At 37.9% G+C, this 27,637-nt stretch overlaps 2 protein-coding genes across 6 annotated transcripts in view; both read right to left on the bottom strand.

Annotated features, from left to right (window-relative positions):
- The window catches only part of tbck (TBC1 domain containing kinase), a 78,343-nt gene extending 72,851 nt beyond the window's left edge, over nt 1-5,492 (bottom strand). Inside the window, exons 1-4 of one of the 4 annotated variants that reach the window (XM_006629899.3) lie at nt 5,383-5,492; nt 4,389-4,623; nt 2,429-2,501; nt 532-646 (exon numbers count right to left, since the gene is read on the bottom strand). In XM_006629899.3, the coding sequence (XP_006629962.2) occupies nt 532-646; nt 2,429-2,501; nt 4,389-4,581 (381 nt within the window). In that variant the 5' untranslated portion in view covers nt 4,582-4,623; nt 5,383-5,492. The remainder of the gene's footprint in view (nt 1-531; nt 647-2,428; nt 2,502-4,388; nt 4,624-5,382) is intronic. The other 3 variants (XM_015345933.2, XM_015345932.2, XM_015345930.2) reach the window with 3 other exon arrangements.
- Nucleotides 5,493-7,393: 1,901 nt separating this feature from the next.
- Nucleotides 7,394-27,637, bottom strand: part of sgms2a (sphingomyelin synthase 2a) — a 39,016-nt gene continuing 18,772 nt past the window's right edge. The window contains exons 1-6 of one of the 2 annotated variants that reach the window (XM_069191405.1): nt 27,408-27,481; nt 20,519-21,226; nt 18,480-18,597; nt 17,659-17,812; nt 16,962-17,128; nt 7,394-12,649 (exon numbers count right to left, since the gene is read on the bottom strand). In XM_069191405.1, the coding sequence (XP_069047506.1) occupies nt 12,464-12,649; nt 16,962-17,128; nt 17,659-17,812; nt 18,480-18,597; nt 20,519-21,000 (1,107 nt within the window). In that variant the 5' untranslated portion in view covers nt 21,001-21,226; nt 27,408-27,481 and the 3' untranslated portion in view covers nt 7,394-12,463. Of the gene's footprint in view, nt 12,650-16,961; nt 17,129-17,658; nt 17,813-18,479; nt 18,598-20,518; nt 21,227-27,407; nt 27,482-27,637 lie in introns of those variants that run through there. The other variant, XM_006630013.3, reaches the window with a different exon arrangement.

The following is a 27,637-nucleotide window of genomic DNA, read 5'->3' on the forward strand; positions in this document are numbered from 1 at the left end:
GATGTTGAAGCCACAATGCTCTGACTTTCTTCAAGAAAGACCTGGATGAGATACTGGCCTCCTTTCTTATGTAATTATACCTACTGTATATTCTAAACATATTTTTAAGGCTCAGTATCATGAATTGGACATCTTGATATAGGGACATTTTCAGAACATGCAATAATGTAACTCTATATTTAATAAGAAATTAAATTAAATCCTCTTGGATTTTAAACACTTCAGTTACAAGCCCATTGTGTAAAAGCACATTCAAAAAGATACGTTTTCTGAGGTAAAATCTAATGCTTCATCTATTCAGACATTAACTAGAATGCAGTTCCATAGACAAAGGCAACAACAAAAATTACCTGGCCCCAGGTGATGATGGCTTTTAAGAAAAAGTAGCAGATCTAGTTTTAGGATTCAGTGCATGTTTAATTCGGTTTCGTGCCTCTTCTGGGAATTCAGACCCTAGCTCAACAAGTAAACCACACGTCTAGCATACATGTGACGAATGTACAGTAGTGCTGGGATTGTACAATTCTGTACCTTGCGGTCCATGAGCACATTATGAGGTGCAAGAGCTCTGTGCACCATCCTGTGTCTGTTCATGAACTCCAGCCCCTCTAACACCTCATAGGCCACCTGGAGGACCTTCACATGGCTGAAAGGGAACAAACAGGGGTAAACAGCATATTTTCCATCTATGTCCATGTTTCAACGCACTTCTGGGGCAATACAGAAGGAAATATTGTTCCTTTCCATGTTTTTCATGTCTAGCAAAACCCTCAAGTCTGAAAGAGCATAGGAGTGCTGGTGAATTGTGGACACTTCAGAACAACCTTAATACAAGGCTTTACTGTTCAACAAAGGCTTCTAACAGTCACTTGAACTGGAGTGAATTATCAAAACCAACAACAGGACAGTGCCGAACAGGAGTGGGAATTACAGCTTCAACAGAATTTAGAAAAGGCTTGTGCTCACTATAAATCAGAGGTCTAGAAACCTTGAGCCTGGAGCACTGCCAGTGAGATTCGGATAACCTCTTTCAGATATGTGCCAAACATTAAGCCGGGAGAAACTGATTTATTTTATCAGACATAAATCCCTCAGGCACGAAAGAGTTCTGCAGTTCTCGGCACGGTCAGGTTTATGTGCTCATAAAGATGTCTCTGAAAACCTTAAAAATACTAACTCATTTTCAAAATATCATATGATGTATCTATCTTTTTTTGGGTTCTTCTCCTCAAGAGAGAAATGGGAGTTTGGCATACAACTATAAACTTTTTATTTCTAAAATACAATGATACATTTTTAAAAAGTATTTGGGGGGGGGGGGATTTTCTACGCACATTATTACCCAGCTTGTTAATTTGTACAGTATATCTCATTGGAAAGCCTGAAGGAAGTCAAGAAGGAAAATCACACAAGTTTAGCATTTAAAGAGAAATTACACACTGGTGCCAAAAAATTTACAAATTAAAGACACACAGTCAAATTCTTTTTCTTAATCTTTGCTTCAGAATTCTGTCCTTACAACAAACATTACTTTTTTAGCTTTCAGCTGAGGTCCTGGAAAGTCTTAAAAAATTAACAACTAAACACAAAAAGGATATGTTAGTTTTGCCATCCATTCAGTGAGTAACTACTTTATTTACGACGGATATAGCCAATTGCAAATTTATCTTTGATAAATAATAAACTTAGAAAAAGTTAGAGAGTTTTAAAAGAACAATTTAAAGGATCGTCATGTTCAATCTGCACACTTAGTAAGTACATAGATGCCACTCTCCATTCGGAATTTTCATATCAATACCACAGTGCGGTGACTAGGTACTGTGCTGAGGTCTTGACTATTTGACAAGTCACTTTTTCAAATTGGGAGGGATTTTAGCTGCAGTGTCCAGACTAAATTTCACTCTGAGCTCGTGCGGTTTGGAAATCCTACAGTACTGCCAGGAATTATTAGACAGCAGCATCCTACGTTAGACCTAAATACATGACCCTCATATCTGAAGTCCAAATTTCTCTATAGAGTTGAAACAGGCACCTCTTCCATCTAACTAGAATAGATAATAAAGCAACAGGAATTGAAACTTTAAATTGGCAGGTGAGTTGAAGTTTTGATTTTGTCAGGGCCTAAGGCTCAGAATGGGTAAGATTATATGATGGTTTTCATAACTGAATCACATATTTCTGTTGAATAAAAGTAAATTAAAAAAGACAGGACAATGTGGATGCAAGATCACTGGCATTTTCTAAAGAAAACTTCAACTGTGCAGCATTTCATATGGCACTGGTGTTCAATATGTTCTGTCAACCTCAGTATACTGCATAATGACAGTAAAACTAGAAGGTTTACTATCACATAGGCTGTCTGCCCTGTACAGTAAGAATAACATTTTTAGACTTTTCTTCTAAAAAGCACAATACAAACAGATTTTACCTGACTGGTTTCCCCTGTTTCTGTAAATCCTTCAGACTGTTCTCATAGTGTTCAGCCACCACAACCAGCCTCTCTGATAGGACAAAAAAAAACTGTTTTTACACATAGGAACTAGAGGTTTCATTTCTGTTAAAGCTACGACATGACACTCATGAGTTTTCAGGCAGCACAGTGGTTAGCATTGCTTCCTTGCACTAATGGGTCACTAGGGTTTAGGTCCTGGAATGTAATATTCATGGAGTTTGTGTGTTCACCCCACTTCTTGTGAGTTTCCTCCAGGCGCCCAAGTTTCCTCCCACAGTCCAAAGACACACTGGTAAGCTAACTGGCTTCTGGGAAAACTGGCCCAGTGTGAGTGTGTGCATGTCTGTGTGATGCAATGCACTGGCCTGGTGACACCTGAAGAAGGCTCCACGGCCGAAACGTTGTGTTCTCTTTCTTCAGGTGACACCTGAAGAAGGCTCCACGGCCAAAACGTTGTGTTCTCTTTCTTCTTTTTTTCAGCATGGAATAAACCTATTACTTGTTCCTTTGCAGCCTACGCATGCTGACGCAGCTACCCACCTGAACTACTACCATAAATATTGTATATCTTAAGGGCTTCAAGGAAAATTTGATGACAAACCCTTTACACAATTAACTTCAGAAATAAAAACACAACACTAGAACAAATAAGGAAATGCCAGGAATGAGAAAAGGGGTTAAACAGACACATACAGTAGATGAGCAAAACATCATACAGTATGTCAGTGCTGTGCTTCAGTCACACAGAAGGCACCACAACCAGCAACTCATTGGAGAACTAAGGTTAAAAAGCAGCCTGCCTTGTTTGCAGGCTGTTGTGTTATGAACGGGGAGACCAAATGGCTCAAAGCAGATCTAAAGATCCATCACATGAACAAAAATAAACATTGAAACCTTCAAGCCCCATTTATACACGACTATCGGGACTAATTGTTTCAAGCAAAGAGACATGCAGCTACTCACGTCATTTAAAGCAAACACAACATTGAATATTAATAATCCCCGTATATATGTTGTAAAATTAAAAGTCACTAAAGATTGAAGAGTATTGTAAAATGTAAGTATTGCTCGAGGAAGAGGTTTCTATAGCCTCACTAATGAAATCCTTGACCATCCTGGTTATCTTTATAACTTAATCTGTTACTTGAGCCTTATGAGTATAGAACTGAGCACATCTCTAACAGCTCCAGAGAACAAAAACCTATTAAAACAAGTTAAAGCCATGAGTGGATGAGGATGAGAAGGTGGAAGAAACATGAATTTAACTTCCACCACTCTGAATTCGCGCACTGGGGTAAAACGCAGAGCCAGCTTTTCTAGTTGAGAAGGAGAAAAAAAGTGGCTTTTGGAGAGAGTTCCTGATCAGAACGTTTTCATTTTTATCTCAACCGATATAACTTATCAAGACAATACATATCTGAAGCTTTCAGTTCCCAGCACACATACTGTACAGTATAAAGGAACAAGCAGGGGTTAAATTCAACCTGAGAATTAAACCCACACAACTCCAGCTGCGAGTGAAAGGCTCTTCGGCTGCATACAGGAGACAGGAAAGGAGCAGAGACACGAAAAAGACGTAGCAGAAATGAAGCAAAAGAGGGAAGAGGTGAGGGTGTGAAGGTGGTGGGTACAAATGGAGAAAACAGGAGGAAATTTGAGGCAGATATCTGCAAGCAAATAGATTAAAGAGTTTGGTCAGCTGTTAAGTACTGAGTACCTTAAATGTATAAGCCCAATCTAATACCTACTCAGATGTCTTCAATCTAATAGTCCGTATTCACATACTGTATACACCCATTAAACTGAAATCAACGTGTGATCAGGTGACCTGCAAAGAAGTACTGCAGCCAGAGTTTATTAGCTCACTTCCTTGATTTGATCATGACAAGGGGGGGGGAAGAAATGGGAGAGATTAAAAAACAAGGAAGTGCCATACCGTGCTTCCCGCGGGTGATGTCCACATACTGACAGAGCCTGGGATGCGTGACGGCCTTGAGGATCTGAAAGCGGCCCAGGATCTTGATGGAGTTGGGGGTGAGCGGGAGCCCGTTGCTCCCACAGACGTCATGCGGGAGGGCGGAGGCAAAGAAGGTGAAGGCCCCCAGCTGAGCATCTCCGAGGGGGAACATGATCCTGGTGCAGGCCGCTCAGCGGGACTGGGGCTGCTAGAGCTCCAGGACACAACGCACATAGGAAACAGGACGTGAACACGCAGGGGAAATGTATACAAGTGGAGACAAAGCGTTTTCCAAGGGCTTCCATTCTACAAACAGCACACACAATCCCTGTTTCATGAATCCAATGCTGTTGAAGCCCCTTCTCAAAATGAACTTTATTCTAAAGGAGTTGAATGTTGTCTTTCTTTTCGTTCTGACCTCAATCCAGCTGCAGCCGATCATCTGTAGTAAACTTGATAAACACCTTGCTTTGCTAATGCTACTTTCCTACACATCTAAACACAAAAAAGGGGCGTCCGGACCTTTTTTCCCCGCAATATTACTTCTGTCAGCAGGTAACGTTGGCAAATATTTAACATATCATTGGTCTACGTAAAACGTGATAGTAGTCTGAAACAGACAAGTTAGAGAAAGTTTTTTTTTTAAATGATTCGAGACAGAAAATCAACACCAAGCAATGAATGAATACAGGGAGCTGCTACGGACTGACCCATTGAACACACTGAAATAGTTAGCCAAGTATTAACGTTCGTATAATTACAGTCGATATTATTAATCTGTGTTTTGTGATGGGCTTCGAGGAAGCGGAACTCTAAAAGGAATAGCAAGCACAGGGTATTTCTAAATTCAAGCGAAACGGAAATTTCGCTTGAGGCATTGCGTTTGTTCTCACAATCGCGGAGATCATTCGCTTAGCTATGCACACGGATAATGACGATTGCATTTCTTTCAAATGTATTTTCTCATGTTTACCTACGGCACGTACTGTAGACACTACTGCTCCATCTTCTCACCGGAATCTGAAGTGCGCCCGATGTTTTCTTTCCCTGCAGATGATGTCAGAGAGGCACTCTGTGTTACATCATTTCTCAGCGACAGTCGAGAGAGCAGAAGCCGGAGAATGAAAAAAAAACGTACTGTATGTGACACATGAAGCATTTGTTACGATCACTGTGTCAGTGATATGACTTGAAAATGATATTATCGACTCGTCCAGCCTGAGAAGAGCCCTTAGCCGAGGGACGTAATGGGAAATAAGTTCCAAAAATAAAAATCTCAGTGATAAAGTTGTTGCTGTAACGTTTTCTTTTACACTGGGATATCCATATCCTCTCCTCCTTACACTGGGATGTCGCGTATCATCCATCTTTTCATTATTTTATTGTTTATTGTTATTACAATAATAATACAGGCTGAAGTACCATACTGTCGGTTGCACTCTTGGCATGAACAAAAGAATCACGTTAGGACGCTTGGGTTGAAAAATAGCTTGAGTGTTTTAAACGGACAGAAATAACACACTACTGTAACTTTTACGCTTCAAAATCTGTTTGAGGAGATAAATATTATCATAGACGTAAAGTATTATGTATTGTATTTGTTTTTTTAAATACTTGAATCTTAATTATTTTGAGAAAATACGCATTACATTACACACTTATTGTTACTTTATTTGTTATTTTATTAACATCATCCAGGTGGGGGCTGCACATTGGTGGTGGTGGAGGGGAGTCCCCATTACCTGTAAAGCGCTTTGAGTGGAGTGTCCAGAAAAGCGCTTTATAAGTGTAAGCAATTATTATTATTTTCTTATTTTTTAACTGTTCGACAGGTTGAACTCTAACTTGCTATGTCAGAATATGTCTCCTAGAGGGCGCATTACAATCAAAAAAGATTGTGCGGAAGTGGGACTCAATCCCATTAATAGGCAAGTTATCCCTTTAATTAACCTTAATAGTTGTAGGATATTCCACAATAAATCTAATAAACAACGGGCCGATCAAATCTGGCAACATTATCAGGAGCTGTCGTCAAACTTAGTGAATCAGGCTAGAACTGTGTGTTATATACCGTATCCAGTACAGTATATCACCCTGCAACTCACAAATGGCAAGCAGTTGTGAGCCTTGATAGTACCTGGATGGGAGACCTCCTGGGAAAGCCAAGGTTGGTGCTGGAAGAGGTGTTAGTGGGACCAGTGGGGAGCACTCACCCTGCGGTCTGTGTGGGTCCTAATTTGAATTGAAGGACATAAAAGCTACCTTACAAGTCAGATAGTCAAATACGGTAGATAAACTAGAAGAGATTATAAACTGAGAGAAATGTATCTCATTGATAAAGCTGTTTGGCATCGACTCATGTGACGATATTTAAAGATTTATTATCAGAGGACTAATTCTGTGGACTTCTGTGATATTCCTGCTGCAACATTTTTAATTTGTACCTAATCCATTCGTGTAGCTCTGCCTGTTTCTACCCATTATTTCAATATTTCACCTTTAGCATGGTGCTCTCTGTTCAAATGAATTACTGTAGCTACAGGAAACCCAAACTAGACAGGTGAAATGGCATCCTCTCATTTGTAACCTCTCTCGTGTGCATTGTGTGCATTGTTTTTAGCTTTGTTACTTTTGTAAAAAAACCAAACTTAAATCCTACAACACTGTCCTGCATAACTGGAACAAAGAAGGTGGGGAACTAACCAGAAACGGCCTTGGCCATTATAATGACAGTGCTGGCAGTAATCCCCACTGCAGTGCAAATTAATCTGTTTCACTTTTTTCCAATTTTCTGGCTTCTAGGAAAGGATTTTATGGAGCTTTCATAGAGCTGACCTGGGTTGTACTTGGCATTATGGGTCAATGTGTGTATGTGTGTGGGGGGTGATCATGTCTTTCCAGAACGTGCCACCAGGAAATGATTATAGTCACACAAAACATGTAGTAAGTAGATCAAATCATAATAAACAAATTATTCAAAAGCCTATAGGTAAGGGTGTATTTTATTCTTAACAGTCTTACACCTTTTACAGAGTGAAAATTATAAATGGTAAAAGCTTTGACACTATTACACGTACAGCCAGAAATACAACATCACACACAAAGAATGTCATGTCATCACTACTGAGTGTATATGTTTATGGGTAAAACTCTTAAGGCACATTAAATGTGAGACTTAAGCCCCTGTGGTATAATGTACGCCTAAAAATACACATTACAAACTTTTGTTTAAATGTGCTTAACAGCACATACTAAGCCAGCAAAAGATGCATATGCTCTCCAAAAAATGCCAGATTTTAAAATGGCATCCCACTTGTACTGTATGTCAGCACAAAGGGGATCCGTTATGCAGTGTCAGGTACATTTATGGTTCTACTGTATACACATATGTAAATTACTGTATATAAAAGGAACCTTTTTTCCCCCACAAATAGACTTTTCAGTCAGTTTCAATATACTGGACACTTAAAAGCCAAACTGATGACTAGAGTCTCCTGCAACTGCTGCTGACAACAACAAATTGGACATTGTTTAGGACTAAGTCTGTAATTGCACTACTCTCTTGTGCACATAAAATATTAAGCACATTTATTTCCACAATTAACGGGTATGTGAAAACACTATAGTAAGGTTAAAATATGTATACTGAACGCTGTATAAATATTTTGACCGATTTAGTTATGTTTCTCCATGATATAAAAACAAGTGATTTCAATGATAATGATGCAAAACACAGGAGGAATGTATCATGCTTAAAACCACACTACGTCTTTTAATTTCATTTAAACTACAGTATTTAAAAGTTGAAAGAGAATCTAATATTATTGGGGCATTTATTATACTGAAGGGAGACTACGGGATATCTGGGTTAATTTCTGCAGCAAATCAATCCATCCATTTTCTAACAGCTTAAATTCAATACACTTTAGCAGGAGAGCAAGAAGGTTTCCTGACGAGCACCAGGCACAAGGCAGGACACACACCGGACTGGACACCAGTCCATTACAGGTCAAACACAGATATGGACATGCACGCACTTACACCAGGGACAATTTTCCCAGAAGCCAGTTAGCCTACAAGTACAGTATGTCTTTGGACTGTGGAAACTGGAGCACCTGGTAAAAAACAACGTGAACACAAGGAGACCATACAAAATCCTCACAGACACAGTAGCACCCCTGGACCAGAACTGAACCCAAGGCTCCAGCACCGTGAGGCAGCAATGCTAACCACAACACCACTGTGCAAAACCTTTCTAAAGGGTTATCAATTTATAAGAACACAGATGTCATAAATCAAGTATATTTAATGTTTCCTTGCAGAACTACGGTGCTGGTGCCAACATTTCTCAAACTATTTTGTCAAGCTATGGCTTTTTGACTACACTCTTGGTTCTAAAAAAAAAGAAAAGCGAAAATGATTGTTTGGAAAATGTAGACAATACCTTAGGATGGAGTTTTAAAAGTAACAGATACTGATCTTGGCTACATGTTGGAAAGACTGTAATTGTTATTATGCTTCAGTGAGAACTGTTAAATACATTACTGAATTCATTCTTACAAGTGATGTATGTTTTCTAATATTTTAGAATTAAGCACAAGACTAAATTCTACTTACACAACTCATCCATACTTCTTAAAAAAGATTCTTATTGATATTGTAAAACAGTATTAAAATTCTAATTGACTTATGATCAACTACACATTTTATAAGAATGAAGGAGGAAATACATTCTTATAACTGTAACAGCCCTCCTGATCAATGGCCAGTGTGTACTGTACAGTATGTCTTTCATTTGCTGGATAGAAAGGGTGGCCTGCAATTTCTAAACTCAACACCCAACATATAATCAATATCTTAATTGCAAACTACTTATAATTAATTATAGTAACAGCAAGAAGAAGCCATGATGGCAAAGTCTGTTAGTTCTGGAACTCTTTCCAATTTTCAAAACTTTACAGTATAATCCACAACTTCTCAATATGAATTTCTATTACAGTTTCTTCCATGTTGATTCGAAGAGTAAAAACCATGCCATTATCCATGCTTTTTCAGTAAAGCCTTTAGCATTTATGAAAGTTTAAGGGCACTGTAAATGCAATATCATCAGATACGCAGAACCCTTAAAATCATTATTTTACTTTACGGTGACAATTTATCATACATGGCCTTAATTCAACAATCTGTTTACAGCTTCACCAAACAGACAATCTTCATTTCACCATTATTCAAGTATTTTGACAAGAAACTGTGTCAATGTCACTTCAAGGTATCAACAAGTTTTTGCTTTTGTCTAGTTTGATAATAAGCAGGGCTTCAGACAAACTTTGATATATACAGTAACATGAAGTCAAACATTTAGGCAAGACAGTCCTGGCATACTGTATAATGTACAGTATAATATCTGTTACTTAACTTAATTAAGTTATGTATTAACCAAATCTATTCCCTTTAACCTTCAATATATATATATATCAATTAAGACAATATTAGCTGTGTTCTTGAAACTAATGAAGTCATGCTATTTTATTGCAGATAACCAAGTTTCATATTTAAATAAATAGTGATGTTTTACAGGAGGGTAAGGTCATAATGAGGCACCAGGGATCCCGAAACATAATTTTACTCTTCACTTCAAGAAAAGCAGAAAAAATAACACATGGAACTAGGTACTGTGCTTGAGTATTATAAAAGCCATTGACATCTCCCTTAGTTTATACAAAATGATACTCAATGCCTAAACAAGATATCTGATCTTTTTCCTTGGTTACTGCACTAGAATAAAATGCAGCCCACAGACACTGGCCAGGAAAGGGGTTCCAGTCATCATTAAAGTACAATAATTTCATCACATCTTACACCTAGAGATGCTCAATACATGTTATTCTGTAATAAAGCATATAATCAGTCACAACAGAAAAAAGTAATTCTTACTGTAGTTCAGTTGAAAAGGAAATGTGACACTCCATTTACTGTAGTTTTTTTTCCCCCCAAAGACTTGACTTTAATATATTTTTCCTCCCATTTTGGAATATTCATTTCAGAACAGTGTCTTCATTATTGTGGATCATTATTGGTGATAGGTGACTGCTGTTGAAGTCTATGTCATTGTAGTGTTTACCTTCATCATTGTATATATACTACCATATATTTCCCATGTATTAACTTACTGTAGCTACACTATATCTTGAGGTCTCCCTCAAGGACACAGTGATGTCAAAGGTAGAGACGAATTTAACAGGCTCTTCAAGATTATTAGCCCTGCACAGCAGTTGTCCATGATGTGAATCAGATGTATTCCATAGATGAACTCAAAGGCAATTTTATGGACTTTATGAGCTGGAACCCCTTTTGTGTAATTATTTCCTAAAATCCTATAGACAGACACTATGATCTAATCAAATGTGTTTTGTGCATATTTGTATATATAGATACATATAATATACATATAATATTATATGATAATATAATATAAGGAAACGTAACATACTTCAGTCTGCTGTCAAGGTACTTTTGTGAATTATGGTATTGTGAAGACCAAATTACTGTTTTTTCTCAAGTATTAATGAACATTTTTTAAATTAACAACTGCAAAATGATTTGTAAAGAAACCACCATAAAACACAATTACATTTTGGCCAGGCGCATCATAGAATTTGCATATAAAATATTATTATATAAAAGCAGAAAAGGTAAATCTTTTAACATTTGTCTATGTGAATGGTTTCATAAACAGTATATACACACAAAATTAAAGTTGATTTACCTGAAAATTTAATTTAAAAATAATACTTTATTTCTGAAAAAGAAAAGACCCCAAGCATGTACTTTGTCTTAGATAAATGAAAAAAAAAAACACCGGTCTCTCTCATATACAGTATATATATAGTGACCAATAAAAATCCTGAAGAAAAAATGTATCTTACACTATAAGAATATTTATACTAAATACTGAAATACACACTATAAAACGTATTGTTTTACAGAAACCGAGCCATCAATGAATTATTTCCCATTTTTCTGTTTAAAATGTTGAAATCATTTGAACGGATGTCATCACATAGTTAAGGAGGTAAGAGTAATTCAAGCAAACTGATGAAAGCATAACAGACTGCTACATTCCTTTGCTTGAAATTTCAAGCATTAAGCTTCAGATTTACTAGGGACCAATCCTGCCTTCTCATTTGGAATATGGAAACAAAGGTTCTTGTGCATTTTATTTAAAAAAAAACAATAAAGGCCACAAATTAATTCATATATTTTGTTGTTGTCCAACACTGAGCATCAGCAAGACAGAAACATTCAGTTCCAACGTGCTCTAGATGAAAAGTGATTGTCACAGCATACAGTTTGTGTCAATGCTTCCCTCTTCTGTTTACTCTCTGATTTTGAGTGATATATCTGCACCCTACTGTGTTCTAAAAGTAGAGGCCTCCATTGCCACATGTTAGAAAGGTTGGATATGATGTTGTTTATAAGACAGTCCCACAGAAATTGGAAAACACAGTGGCTGACTGACTCCACCACTTCACAAGCTTCCCAGCTGTAATGAAACTGTTTCTGCTCATCCAAAGATGATGCTCTAATAAGTGTCCAAGAATCACACTGAAAGATTACCCTTCTTCAGAACTGCCCCCATAGGAAACACAACAACATGTTGGTTTTTCATTGCTTTTGTTGAATTTGAACAACAGCAACAACAAAAACAACTCAAAATCACTTTGAACACTGAATTACACTACATCGCGCATTCACACACACTCACACTCACCTTGGACATAATCGGAACAACATTATGGTTCCAATGCTTCTGTGGCTAGAACACGTGTCTCCCCCCCCCCCCCCCATTAAGAGAGATTTTCAGCTGGCATGTTCATATATTTAACCTTGTAACAGGATATGTTGAAGAAGCACTTCTTTTGCATAGTCTTTGGTGTGAACTGCTTAGCATTTTGGTCTAAAGATGTTCCATCCAGAAAATCAACAAGAAAAAAAAAATCAAGTTTGACGTGACACTGCAGGTGAATGCCTCAATGGAGGTGTGCATCGGTATCTCATTCCCCTCTGCTGCTCTGCACCATGGAGTAGTTCTTGCAGGAGTTCTTGAAACAGCTGGGAGGCCAGGAGATGGGCCAGGCAAAGGTGCAGGGGACCTGGGTCTGCACGTTCTTCTCGAAGAACCGAAACACGGGATTCCACCAGACGCGCGAGAGGTAGTTGTTAGAGCACGTCTTCAGTGCCTGTCCGCAAACAAACACAAAGCAGAATTTAGGAATTAAAACAAACTGCGTTTAAAAGTTACGCCTCCTGAAGTGCTCGGACACAACTTCAGTTCAACTGCACTCTGGCTTAGCAGTGGTTTAGCAAAGAGAAGCACTGACATCGATTTCCGTCAGCTGTGTCAGAAGGTTTCATGGAGTCAAGAAACCAAAGTACCACTCAGGTATTAGACATTGTGCTGCTGCTTGACTTGGCATTTCTAACAGATGTGAACGAAATATTGAAAAGTCAGAGCTGTAAATAGTAAGGGATATAAAAGACATTTCCGGAGATGATTATCTGAAAACGAAACCTAACTTTTGGATACAGTACATGAGGTTGAACAAAATGAAACATTTTACACCTGCTGGCCTTCTGGACATTAGCAAGTACAGTGACATCTTGACTAGAGCCCAGAATTCAGAGAATCTTTGACTAGGTTTGACCTAGATATTGATGACAGATTTAATTATTTTCAGCTTTGCGTGATCTGGACGTCAAACCTAGTCTTTGAAGTGGATGTTAATGTCATTTCTGAATAAACTAGCTTGCTGCTTAACCTGGATTAAGTAGCTTTGGAAAAGGAGGTTATCATAACATAACACTCAAACTGGCAATCGAGTCAGTCTTACTGTATGTTGATTTTTGTAGGGCTGTGGATACAGGGAAATACAGTATAGTAATATCTGCACAGTTGTAATGAAGATGTCTTCCTTGTTTGGTTCTACATCCATTTGTGAACTTTTGTGAGTCCTCCTTTCCTGAGGAACCTTTATCAAATTTAAAATAATACATAATGCTTTAACAGCTACATATCTTCTTACCATTTATTCTTTTATTTTCAAGATATTTTCAAGGAGACATTCTACTATACAGAAACAGCTTGCCAATATGAATCCAATTGCAAGGAAAAAATGAAATTGTTGTTGTAATTGTTTGATGGCATTATCTCTGCTCTTACACTTACAATATATTAACAGTAAATCTTCCCATTACTAACAGTGAGAGTGTTGAATTTACCCTTACCACAGAACCAAACATTAGTTGGCATTAAAAGCTTTTTCATGCTACTTTATTACACTGAGGGGAATCTCTCCCTGATTTTCAAAAGGGTATTGATGACAAAAAACAGTACTGGGAGTCCCACTGATCCCATCAAAACAGCACTCAAGGATAAGTGATAAAAACAGAGTGGAGATTCCAGAAAATACAGAAATGAGCAGTTTGGAAGCAATTGTAAACTCTTTGCAAAATAGGTCATTCGAAAAATGAATCTTTTGATTCTGCAAAATTAAAATGAGTCAGGTAGTTCAAGCACAGGTTTCAGATACCAGATCAGTATCCTGCATCTGACATTTGATTATTGACAAGAATGCTTTAAACAGCTCTTATTAGAATTTAAGTTACGAGAGTTATGTCTACATATACAGTATATAACTTAATGTTATATTCTTAGAAAACATAAAGATTCTATATCATTTTAATAAATTACATGTTTAACAAAATATACTTTAAAAATTACTAAACAACTTTTATGTTTTCTGAAAAGCAGAATAACTTTGTGTTCAACTCTGAACATCACCTGACAAGGCAAGGGACAAGTGAAGTCTGGCTTGTGTGAATGTGTTTGGTTTGGCTTAAGTCAGCTTTTGTCTGCTGTATTTAGAAGATAGCAAAACCTGGAATTACTACACTAGAGAGAACCACATAAGGTCCCTTAGTAACAGGTTGTTTTTTCCTCATTTGTTTTGTACATCTGCTGGATCTTTTGACTTTTCAGCATGTTTATCTGTCAGCTAGAACCAGACTGTATGCAGTATTTTTTGACTCATCATCCAGCTTCACACTTACATTACACACTAACCATTCCTGATAATTATGAAGACAGTCATCCAGACTTTAAATTGGATTGATAATCTGTGCTTACATTTTAGAAGTTAGAAACCATTTTAAAAGCCTATATTTATTCCCATGGTTGACAAGAGTGTTCACTGGCATTATTAGTTTCAATTCCAGAGCATTTTGATGGTTTATGGAATCCTATACCTACTCAGTACCTTAATTACTCTTTTCTATGTAACATGAATTCCTGCACTTGTTCAATAGCAAACTTCTCCATTTCTCCCTGACGCATATACAGCCCAATGGACAACATGGAATTGAATACTTTTACAGTAGAACAATTTCATTATATGTAAATTAAAAAACAACAATACTTTGTCTCCAGAAGGTTAATGTTTTTCTCCAACCAACAAAGAGGAATAGCCAAAATTTGCCAAGCCAATGACCTACACTCAGGTCTAAAGTGGCTCTTGGTTTTCCATTAGTGATCCCCGGAGATTAAAAATTGCCTTTCTGTGAGTTAAACAGTGTTACCACTGTAAACAGTGTTTGCTTCTGACACATCTCCTGTCTAAATCACACTAAAGCTGCAGATCTTGGCTCAGATTCTTATTTAATCTTCAAGTTATTTTTCACACAGAAAATTTCATTACATTAATTTGAAGTGAAAGAAACATTTTTCTTAAAAAAAAAACAGCAAGAAATTACATCTAATGAAGCAACTGAAAAGCCTTGAGGATATAGGTCTCATTCTTCAGTAAGCATGAACACATCTACACACTAGTTATGTACAGTAGAAGAAAACAATGTTGACCACTTAATCAAGTAAACAGATTACAGAACTTCTACCTACAGTAAACAACTGACATATATTTCTATAGAGATACAATAGCATTAAAGAGCTAAAAAGTTTGAGTGATTACATAGAATTAATTGTGCAATACAAAGCAGGTCAATTCAAAAGATCAAGTTCAACAACCACTTCAACCAATCACCTTTACTTCACATAAATAATTTCACAACAGGGGCTGTACAATCTTCTGCAAAACCACAATTATCTTTAAATCACTTACAAACTAGAAAACAAGTGACCCCAGTGTTATCTCCACTGTCAAATTCCTAAAAGCTTTACAAAGCGGTATACCAATATTTATTTTCCTTTCTTTAAGGGAACTGAAACTTTTATACTGATATAGAAAATATCTGAAAGAAAAAAGAGAGAAAGGTCTTACTACTTAATACATTTATATTTGAATATACTATACTTATTCTGTATTTGTTTTTAATTTTCATGTATTAAGCCTCGATTTAAGATTTTAAGTAAATGATTCTCTTTTATTTTAAACAAAGCACCTCCTCTGTATTTTCACTCTTTGGTTGCCTTGTGTTCTTAGTGGAAATATAATGGATGCAGGGAATTGTTTTATTGTATTTTTAATAGTAATTCTTTACATAGAGCTTACTTATATACTGCTTTTCTGGACACTCAAAGCACTTTACAGGTAATAGGGACTCCACTCCACCACCAACAAAGTACAGCCCCACCCGGGGGTGGGACGACAACAATAGTGCACCAATACAATCACACATTGGTGACCACGTCAGAGTGGTTTATTAGGAGGTAAAGGCCAGGGGGAAATTTGGCCAGAACACCCGTATTCTTTTCAAGAAATACTCTGGGATTTTTAATGACCACAGAGAGCCAGGACCTTGGTTTTACATCTCATCTGAAGGTTGTCACCTTTATTATAGTATAGTGTTACCATCACTGTACTGGATCCACACAGACTGCAAGGTGAGCACCCCTTACTGGCGGCGCTAATACCTCTTCCTGCAGCAACCTTAGCTTTCTCAGGAGGTCTCCCCTCCAGGTACTGACCAGGCTCACACTTGCTTAGCTTCAGTGGGCTGCCAGTTGGGAGTTGGAGAGGGATATTGCTGCTGGCTTTTTCGTTTCATCATCCTTGGGGATATTATGTTCAATTTGTTTATTGGGTTTTCAGAGAAGAAAAAATAATATTACACGTACCACACGTAACAAACACATGTACACCAACATCGTGGTATTCCAGACTTGGTACCTAAACAAACTGTATCAATCCAACATCAATATGAAAAGAGGGAAAAAGGAGAAGGAAAAAAGGAAACCATAGATGTACAGTAAAAGAGATAACTAAAAGGAAAAAAAGGAGCGAGAGATACTGTCCTTGAGGATTTTAATACTTCAATATCCTTGAACATCAAAGAAGATAGACCTTCAAACAGTTTATTCTGTGGTTTTGCAAAGCATGGAGAGATAGAGATCAGCGGTGTTGAATTTGTCTTGTGAGCACTGCATTGCATATTTGCTGGCAGCAGTAAGATCAGTTGAATAACTAATGGCTGTCGACTGAGTGTTTGCTGATGATGTTCAAGGATGTACAAGGTTGCGCTGGTGTTCCTCCGACTCACCTGTACATTGGCCATTGTGTGGTACCACCAGAACAGACGCGAGGTGATGAAATAGGCCACCACAACGTCCACAGTGTAGTGCTCGTGGGCGACCAGGATGCACACTACCCCCACAGCACTCAGCAGCCAGCACACCAGGTGGTACCACCAGAACCGGCGAGGAGAATCTACGGGACAAACAAAAGGATGTATGGGAATAAATCTGAGAAACACCAAGAAACAAACTGCCAAAGGAATCAATCGCAGAGATTACAAACGTCAAACGTGGAACACAGCAAAAGACAAATCACAAACCAGATTTGAACTAACTTAATCTATAAAACAATCCACCTACTGTTGTGCAAGATCACTGAGAGGGCTAGGCCTGTACAATCCAAACGGGCGTAAGAATTTTAATAATGCTGAACTGGCACTTTAAGTAATGAGTGTGGCTTTGCAGTCAAAACATTTCCACACAACACAAGGCCTGACTGTTATGAGAGGTTTGTGGTTTTAAGTGCATTACTGAATGTGTCTTGTCAACTGCAGAACCAGAGCAGGGAGTGCCGTGGGGAGTCACACGTCAAATTCACATTTTTTTAAGATATAGTCGAAGATCTCGGTGGTGTCAGCTCAAATCATGGCTGCCCCATATTACAGTTTCATCATTTTAGAAATCCCAGCTAACCGAGTAATGAGTTGGTTGTGTGAAACTCACATTCCTTGATGAACAGGTAGGTCAGTGTGAGCATGACGGTGTGACCGCTATACAGGAAGTCTCCACACATCATGTGGGAGCCAGTAATGGACAACCCCCCGCCTGATATCAGCCGCAGGATCCTCTGAATTTTGGCCTGGGAGTCCGCATAGAGCTGAGGGAGAAAACAAACCGCATCACTCTGCTAGAAAAGAGTCATGACAGTCGCATGAAAACCAAAAGTACCTACAGAAAAAATAAAAACATCTGAGTACACAAGAAAAAAAGCTAAATTTGTAAACGTAAAATAGTGAGACCAGGTATTGTATGAAGGGCATACTGTCTGATAGCATTTCCGGAAAAACACAGCCACTCAAATGCTGAGAAAAATCACTTTTAATACTAGAAAACAAATATTAGTAACTTTACTAATTAAATAGAAAGGTGTCAAACATGTATCTTTAACACTCCTAATAAAGTTGTATTTTAGGTTTAAAATTGTAGCTGTTTTTTCAGCAGAGTGCTTGTGTTGTAATCATCAAACAAGATAATTATTTTACACCTGAGTCCTTATTTTATTGTATATAAAAAAAATATCTAAGCCTATCTTTCATGGTAGGAAAAACAGTACAGGAAGAAATTCCCTTTTTTCATCCTAAATCGATTTTTCCATGAGCGCAACATTGAAGTGGGAAGTGTAAAATTCTTGAATTATGACAAGTCAAGATTTGTTAATGAAGGTAATTACAGTTCACGAAAACACACCGGCAGCCAACATTGATATCTCGTTCATTGATCGAGAGGGTGAGATCTAAAATCCAATGTACATTCTTCTCACTCACCTTTGGGGCACAGTTCATGTGCATGCCTGGTACAGGTAATGTTGTTATATACATAGTAATGCATCGGTACAGGTACAGAGTTCCCACCAAAAAGAAAAACCTTCTTCCGGCAATAGCCCTGGAAAATACACCAACATACTGTGAATTAGTAGAGTACGAAAACACCTGTTTTCTATGGAGAAGAGAGGATTCATAACCCTCAAGTTTCAAGCCTCTCGGTAAACATCAAGGTTAACTTCAAAAACAATTTCTTATCAGACATTAAATATACAGTACTACTGAGACCTGAGGTGAACCAGAGGACTACTATAATGACTCCTACCTCTTGGAGGCTTTGTGTGTGCATGAAGAAAATTTTCACTGTGGAGATCTTAGCCGTTTGTGAAACCGTAGGCCAATACATAAATAAAGATGAAAACTTTGACTCCCGCATTGAACTGGTGATTCAATATGCAAGAACCAGCTAACTAGCTCAACGTTTGGTTGAACAAGCCTTGGCATGTTAGTGCATGCTGGTGGGGCTCATTCTTTAACCCCTTCTGCACTCTTTAATTTTAAGCAAATGAAAACAAATTTCCAAGCAAGGTCTGTTGCCATGCAAGTGGATGGAAAACAAGCCCACGTACAGTGGTGTCAGGCCTACTGTACATAGCTTTTTTGCACATGGCATGGGACGCCATGGGATGCAAGGACAGAGCAGGCAGGAATGAACAACACTCTGGTAGAGAACATTTGCAGGGGGTGGCTGTGAGAGCAACCTTCTGTGCTATTAACACCTCTCCCAGTGTACTGCAATGACGTCCACTTTTTTTGCTCCTATTTTCCTATTCTCACAGCGTCGTGTAACACATAAAACCCAACTAAATGCCAGAATTACTAATGACGCAGTTGTTGTTTTAAAAAAAAAAACGGATTAGCCTTATTCATTTTTCTGGGCTTTGTGCGTCCGTGTGTTTCGAAGTAGAAGCTTTATCCAAGGATTTGTCTTTCGGAGGTAACAAACACCAACACACCGCCTCACCACAATCACGAAAACACAAAATGGTATTAATATATTACCACTTTATCATTATTAAATGAAAAGCAATCTAATTAAGGCACCTTAAACAAATGTGAATCACACTTTTTGCATTCTAATACAAATATTAAGTATTTTTAATTCTAAATACAAATGTATTTTGTAGCAACGCTGCTGTTATTTAAATTACTAAAAGATTTTAGGATCAAGAACAGCAGATTTTTATTTCATGTACAGCAGTTGACACTTGTGCATTACAAAAGAATAATAGTATTTACCTCCACTCTGTAAAAAGATCAATACTTTATGAAAGACAAAACATATCAAAGCGGTAATTAGCACAAATATTCCTATATTGTAGGCAGGTTAGTTTCACCAGAGGTTATCATAATGCACGATAACTTACTATGTAAAAGTCAAAATTATGTGGCAATATAATTGAACAAAAACATGGTTCAGTGTAAATTAATTACGGTTAGCATAAGACATTTCACTTCCTCTCAATGGGAAAACAAGTGTTCTCCTCTCATTTTCATGGAAGAATCCAAGAGCAACATACAAAGTTTACTATATGTGCACAGTTGTTCTAATTCACACAGTATAAAGACAACTGAGTAAAATAAATGGCAGCATAGTACAGTGGTTAGCATTGCTGCCTCACAGCACTGGGGCCCTGGGTTCAATTCCTGGGGTGCTGTCTACATGGCCTTAGCTCTCCCCATGCTTGTGTGAGTTTCCTCTGGGTGCTCCAGTTTTCTCCCTCAATCCAAAGATATACCAGTAAGTTAACTGGCTCCTAAGCCCTGGTGTGAGTGTGTGTGTGTATTTTTGCCTGTGTGTGGATGGATGGAGCCAAATTATTCAGTTTATGTCTTGTTCTCTTAGCATTATTTTCTCAAAGATTCCTGGCTAAGACATCTGAGCTCGTTGTTCAGAATGAGCACGCGGTCTGGCAGACAAATCCTGTGCACTGCTCCCTTTAGCTGGGAACACAGGAGGTGCAAAGGCAAGTCTCACTTACTTATATCGGAGGAAAAGCCACTGGACGAACCACAGTCCCACGAGAACCATGCCATTGATCTCCGTTACAGAGAAGGCCCACTGGACGCGATCCACGTAGTCAAAAAACTTATCGGGCAAGGGAGGACTGTTGTCCTTGTCAGGAACTCTCTCGTGCACCACTGTTATCATGACCGTGGTCAAGACCAAGTTGAAGCACGCATACACAAATGCAATGCCCGTTTTCCACCATTCCAGGGGCAGGCGGTTCTTAGATTCCGGCACAGATATCTTAATGTAGTCCTGTCGCTTTCGGATGCCCTTCCTCAGGCTGTTGGGCAAAGCGCTCTGTTTGTGGTGACCACTGCTGCTGCCGTCACATGACGCTGACATGAGGTTAGTCCTTGGACAGCCATTGGACAGCTCGGTATGTTCCTCTTCCACTTGTAAATCCAAGTGAGTGTTCACCGAATCCCCTTCACGAAGAAGCTGTGGAGATGCCATATATACAGTATACTGCAAGGTGTGAGCTACGGTGTTAGAGAAGAGGATTGAGTTTATCCTTTAAGGCAGGAAATTCCAACTTTTTACTCTCTGCTTTCAAACGTCGATAAGATGTGGAGTGTAAAAGGCTTTTGGAATGACAGCTGAGGGTCATGTAATACTGCCTACTTTTCCACAGGAAAAAAAGACATGCTCCCCACAGACACTGAAAACTACAGCCGTGGCCCTGAAAATAAGACAGATCACAATTAGTGAAAGGATCAGTGAAGTACTGCAACAAATCAATGATGAACAGAACTTTCTAAACCCTTGTTGTAAATCCTGAAGAATAGAATATGATGTAAAAAAGTTATTCTTCTTATTTTGTGTTTATACCTGTGCAATCCTTTTTAAAAAATAGCATGCTGTGTATTATACTGTAACTTTTAACTTCCCTTCAAAGCTCTCCTGTGCATTCAAAACATAAAAAGTTGCAAGGCTTACTGAACATCTTTTATCAGAATAAAATAAATAACACAATTCTGACTAACAAGGTTATTGGTCTAACAGGTTCCTTGCTCTGCATCACTTTAATAAAATGTATGTATTTTAACAGCATCTTTTTGTTCAAATACATACTGTAGTCCTAATTAATCTTCCCAACAGTATCTTCTTTTGTTATTTTAAAAGTCTGACATTAGGTATGCAGATAGAACGTGTTTGTCTTGCAAAGAAGGCAAAGAAGAACTGAAACCATCCTGAGATTTTCAGGTCACCTACAGAATGGTTGTGGATTCTTTAATAATAATTCTACTTTTAAGGCTGGTATCAAAGAAGGGCATAAGCGCAAAACACTATCAGTATTATTTTGTGCATCATCACTAATTATATGAATGGGGCTTTAAATGGGATTAGGTTCAAACAAATGAACTATGTACACATCATCAAGTTTTTAATTTGGGATGTGTGAAGAACATACAGTATGTTTCCTTATCTAAGCTAAAAGAAAAATGCAAAAGAAAAAAACTAAACCTAGGGCAAAACCTAATAGGACAAAACATGAAAAATAAACTCTTAGCGGGTCTCCACATGAAGATCTAATCCTAGCCTCCACCTAGCATTCATCAGTGCAACAGTTTGGTCAGCTCTTCTAAAATTAGGAGAGATCCCAAGTGATCTCTCCCTCCAAATCAGTCCACTGGATCAAGGGAGCAGAACACTTTAAGTAGTCCATTACTTTCCACTGAAAACTAAAAAAAAATGACAAAAAATGTGTTCTACAGAACCAAAGTTGATTAGCGTAACATCCAAAGTTTTGGGAAACTACATATAAACTGCTTTATAAATGTTATATTTTAACTGCTGCACAATAAACATGTCTCTCAGAACTTAATATTCCTGAATATACAGTATATATACTGCATATCAGAACTGCTTCAAGAAAAGTAGACATGGCCTGATTTCTGCATACTGTATGTCACTGCCAGTTTTCCATTAAAGCACAAAACTCTTTCTGAAAACACTAAAGAGATGAAGAACAATATGAAAGAGGAAATGGAGCACAAACATTTATACCACCTCACAGCTAGCAATGATAATGATAAAACTGTGTTCCAGGAGTTAAATCAAAAATAGCCTACTTCCTTGTGAATTTGATCTTGCCCTAGAGATCTATCCACTTTCCTTGTGGGAAAAGAAACTTCCACAGGAGACCACAAGCCTCAGTGATGTACAATAAAACTGTCCTCTCCATTCCTATTTTTAAGTCTCTCTTCCTGTGAGCAAGGCTGTGCTATTCACATCTGAGATATGGATCAGTTATTGAATAGACTTCAAACGATTGAAAGTGCAGCAGACCTGGAGCAAGAAAGATATTCACCCTCCAAAAACCAGTCCTTGACAAAGTCTGGAGGCTGAAAATACTTGATTATACCGGGCTCTAGCTCACTAAGGTAAAAACTACTCTGATCCCCTGACAGAAGACTATAAGGCTCTTTTTAAACATCATCCATGACTCAGATGAGAGGTAGCACACAACATCTAGGCCGATCACACGATGAGGAAAACTATCCAGGGGTCAGCAGGAAACATTCTGGCAACAAAAGTGAAAGGTACTGTACCATATACCAGCATTGCTTAAGGAAATCATGATCGTTATTAAGGCCTTGAAGAAGAGCACAACTTCAACGACAAAAACCAAGGTAGAGGTGTGGGGATGTATGTAACCAAACAACAAGGCCTATGCAGCACAACACAAGAAAATGCAGACAAAATTAAGTTAAAACAATCAAAATTCAAAACATTAAAGGTGGAAGAAATGCAAACAAATGTTTGTGCAAGTGTATTAGATGTATTAGAAGTCCTCAGGGTATGTTTTACTCCGTTAACCTTTATAAACCCCGTTATGAAACGCTTCAGCCTGTGCTTAGGAGATGTTCAATACAAAACAAAGAGGACTATAAAATAAAATGGAAAAAAAAAACAGGAAGAAAATAACTTGTATGCTGCATGCAAATTTCCTTTCATAAATAGAGCATATATATAGTACGTTCCTTTTTGTTTCCATCCTTAAAAAAACAATGTTGGCTAAAGAAGTGGATAACATTTTGTGTACTGAAAAAGGAGCATATTATCCAAATTCTGCTATTAAAGAATAAGGTAACTGCCATGTTCATGGGTGGATACTGTTTCAGCATCAGACAACCATTTTTCAAAAAACAATTCAACACTTAATAATATCTTTGCAATTTACTGAAAATCTTTTAAAATTCTTTTGCACTTAACTTTGTAAAACCTTCGGATATTACATTGCACTGATCACAGTAAAAAAACAAGATTTAACCACTCTCAAAGTCTAAAATGTAGATATCTAAATAGCCCGGAATGCCTGAGGTACAGAATGTAAACTCTTTAATTAAAACCTGAAAATTATTTTTAATCACTTAATTTGTAAACTGAACGAGCTCCAAATTCAATTTTTAATTTACCATGTAGAGAAAACTCACATAAACTCTAGAGAAAGGGGTACTGTAGGTTATGGAGAGCAGTGCACCTAAAACCTGTTTTTTTTCAGTGATTAAAAACTTTCATTGATAATGGTGAAAGCAGAAATACCATCAAGCTCAAAAGCTCATTAATAGCCTGTTTCAAAATCCCTCATTCAAAGTCCCTAATTCATTCTACAAAACATGCTCAATTACCTGAAAGAGGAGTCATTGTGGTCAACATAAAGGGTATGGCTTCTCTGCAGTATTTTGAAAAAGACCAAGCACATTCATTGGGGTGCAGCAGGAGTTTTCATACCAGGTAATATCCGTGTAATGTACTTACTGTATAGCCTTCATGTGCCAGAAAATAGTCAAGATTTAAAGCCATCATTTCCCCACAAAACCCAGAGGTTCTGTCAGGTAGTCAGAACAACAATATTAGGATAAGAGAATTTTTGTCAGTACCTCCATGTTCTGGAATTGAAGACTGACTTATTATTTTATCTAAATTTTTCTTTTTTTTCTGAATTATAGTTCACGGAGGTGTGTGTAATGACACTTTTTTTATGGAATACAACGTACAATGTAATACAGTGCAAAATAGTCATCCATATACAGTATGCCACACTACCTTCGTTCAGTACATGGCTGGATCTGAAATGTAAGCTGATTTTTGCAACAAAGTGAAAATGGAACATTTAAAAAATGCATTCACACTTAGACAAAACAGAACTGATTGAGATTACAGGACATGATCATACAACTTAACAAAACAAGAAAGAAAACTATAGCTGTGGCAAGATGGACAATTCACATAACTCACTATGCAGTGTGACTGAGGTCTTGTGATTTTATAACAGCCTGTGTTTGTGCTTTAAAACATTCTGCAATCAATACTGAGTTAGTGAAGTTTCCTCCTCAATACAGTGAACGTGGGCACGCCGATTTCTGGGTATGCATTTCAGGAAGTATCACAAAACAATAATGTCACAGCCAAGGTGAGGGCTGTGTATTTTGTTCATTAAAAAATTCTTAAGTATGTCATGTGTGCTGTTTTCTCGTTGATATGATCTTGTCATAACCTGAAAAGTCACTGTCTTCTGTTTCAGAAACCTCATATTTTTTATCTTGGCCTGCTTGTAACCGCAGAAGGAAGATTCAGTTTTCAATTTCTGGAGACTTCAACAAACTGCCTAAGGTTTAAAACCCTCCAACAAAGATGCTATTTAAAGAAAGAGGTTTCAGTTCCTCAAGCCACACTATGCAAGCAAATGATTCTGGTGCAACATGCGACATGGCTTAAACCAGCTTTATTGCAAAAATACTATAGCTGGAAGAGGAAAGTTTTACAAAGATGAATGAGGTCGGTTTGATGTTTGAGGCTCCTGATTACTAATGAGATACATTTGTGATAGGCAAACTGCTTTCATCAGTTCGATTTCCTAGAGCATGCATGTGGTACTGTATATACTGTAGCTCTTCCATTTCTGGGAAGGAGACAGGAAGAATAAACTGATTAAATTGTTTCTTTTCACTAAACTGATCAAAAGGGACTTGCCACTAGGGCCTCTGGTCTGAGTGTGTTGTTGTTACTGTAAGTAATAGTGTACTTTAAATACTCGGAAAGGCAGGTAGTGTATCATCCAGAGCCATGCAAATGTGAGACTAACACTCCCTCCTCCCACAAACTCCTGTCACCCATCATCTATTCTCCTTTCTAAATGTCCTTGTAGGAAAACCAGCATTCAAATGATCAAACAAACCTTGGAACATGCACAACCAGGGTAAAAAGCGAAAATGTGAATTCACACACAAGTCTTCAAGATACACCTTGTTGCTAAGGCTTCCAATCTATACAATTCTTAAATACCTCAAGAGGCCAACGGCACATTAAACACTCTAGGCCTTTTATGTGACACTGGTTCACATATTTTATCAACTTCTGTGCACCAGATGGAAAGGGACTTACCAGGTGGCTGAAAAAACGCAACCTACTTGTGTATCTTAAAAATCAGTTTGAGGTGAAGTTTGCAGAGCTGATAAGAAAGGTGTGGAATGGAAAGCAAAATCCACTTGCATTTATCCTTCTTACTTGTATTTTGACTGCAAACCAAATAAGTTAACCTAACCCACTGCACAGTATTTCTGACTGAAAAGCTATTTGTCGCTCTCTGAGCGGACATGAAACGAAGCAGACATCCCCCAGGTCATAGGCCAATCTGTCTTTCCAAAAAGAAATTAGTTAATTCTAAAACAAGACCACATAAAACGTGCCTCATACTGCACCTTGTTTGTGGATATGCATTCCAATTGGACCACCCACAGAGGATGGCAAACATAGCTTGCTTCTCATGTGAAATTATAAATGTACTGTATTTCTGCACGTGAGAGAACAGGAGGCTGACAGACACCCCTGAGCTCACTGAGTGTCGCTTGTTCCCTTTTTAAAATCGATCACACCAGTAAACTGCTGTGATCTCAGGCTCTCTCTCATCCTCTAATAAAATAAATTAGGCATTGGAGGTGAATTGTTTCTTCTGTCTCTGGTGGTACCAAGACCCCTGTCACCAATCCCTTACACATGTTAAAATAAAACTCTAAAATAACAGTCCAATTTGATTCACTTAAACCATTAGAAACCTCCCACCAGAATTGCTCCTAGATTTGCAGCTACACCAATACCCGCACAACTACTTTCTAAAGGAATACACTTAAATACCCCCAGAGGAAATAAATAAAAAAAATAGTAAAGCTTTACTTTAATTAGGTTAAAAACACTCCTTCATCAATTTTACAAAATTTGATGAAGCAACATGCACAAAAATAACATATCAACATACGGGAACCAGTGTTACTGAGCTACATCTGCAGAAAGTCCTTGTCAGCTCTCAAGTCCTTAAAAGTGTCTATTATCATTTTCACCTCAGTTCTCCCTATCTGGAATTCTGCTCCTAGCTTTCTGCTGAGATTATGTCTTGTTGTGAACTTTTATGAATAACTCCACATCTGTAATGTCATTTGCACTGATGTTTGCACAGGATTATGCATGAGTTACAATGATTAATTTTAGCCTTATTCAGTTAAAACATAACCACAAAATCTTTAGTTACTAAACTACAACAGATAGCTAGAGCCCAGTAAAATTCACATTTTTCAATAATAAAACCTGTGAAAGACCATTTGGAATTCTCTTTGGGTTCCTGCTTTTGGAGAGCATTTTAAGTCTTCATGCACAAATCAAAAAACAGGAAGAAGTAAGAACAGGCTCACTTAATGGCACCTGCTACTAGCATCATCTACTGTATAACTTCCAGCTTTCCAGAGAATACCAGAAACTGTGCCAGTCAGATTTAGCAAAACATTCAATTTCAGATTCAAGTCAGAAACTATTTCCTCTCTATAGCAGCTCTTTGGCTTTGCTTCAGTTGTGACGAGTCTTACCTGCTTACAACACTGCAGACCCATGAAGATCCATCCTATTTAAGACCACTGTTTCATCTACAAACAGCACTGAAAAAAACAGCAGTGAATTAATTCCCACAATCACCTCAACCAGCCAGAGAGCATGTATTCGTTCTGCCTCTGGGCTAGTCCAAGACTAACAATGTAACCAAGGGGATATTTGTTTTTCATTCTGCTTAGGCGAAGCTTTACTACAACGTGTCAGAAAC

Source organism: Lepisosteus oculatus, chromosome 1 (genome assembly GCF_040954835.1).
Source record: "Lepisosteus oculatus isolate fLepOcu1 chromosome 1, fLepOcu1.hap2, whole genome shotgun sequence".
NCBI classification, from domain to species: Eukaryota; Metazoa; Chordata; class Actinopteri; order Semionotiformes; family Lepisosteidae; genus Lepisosteus; species Lepisosteus oculatus.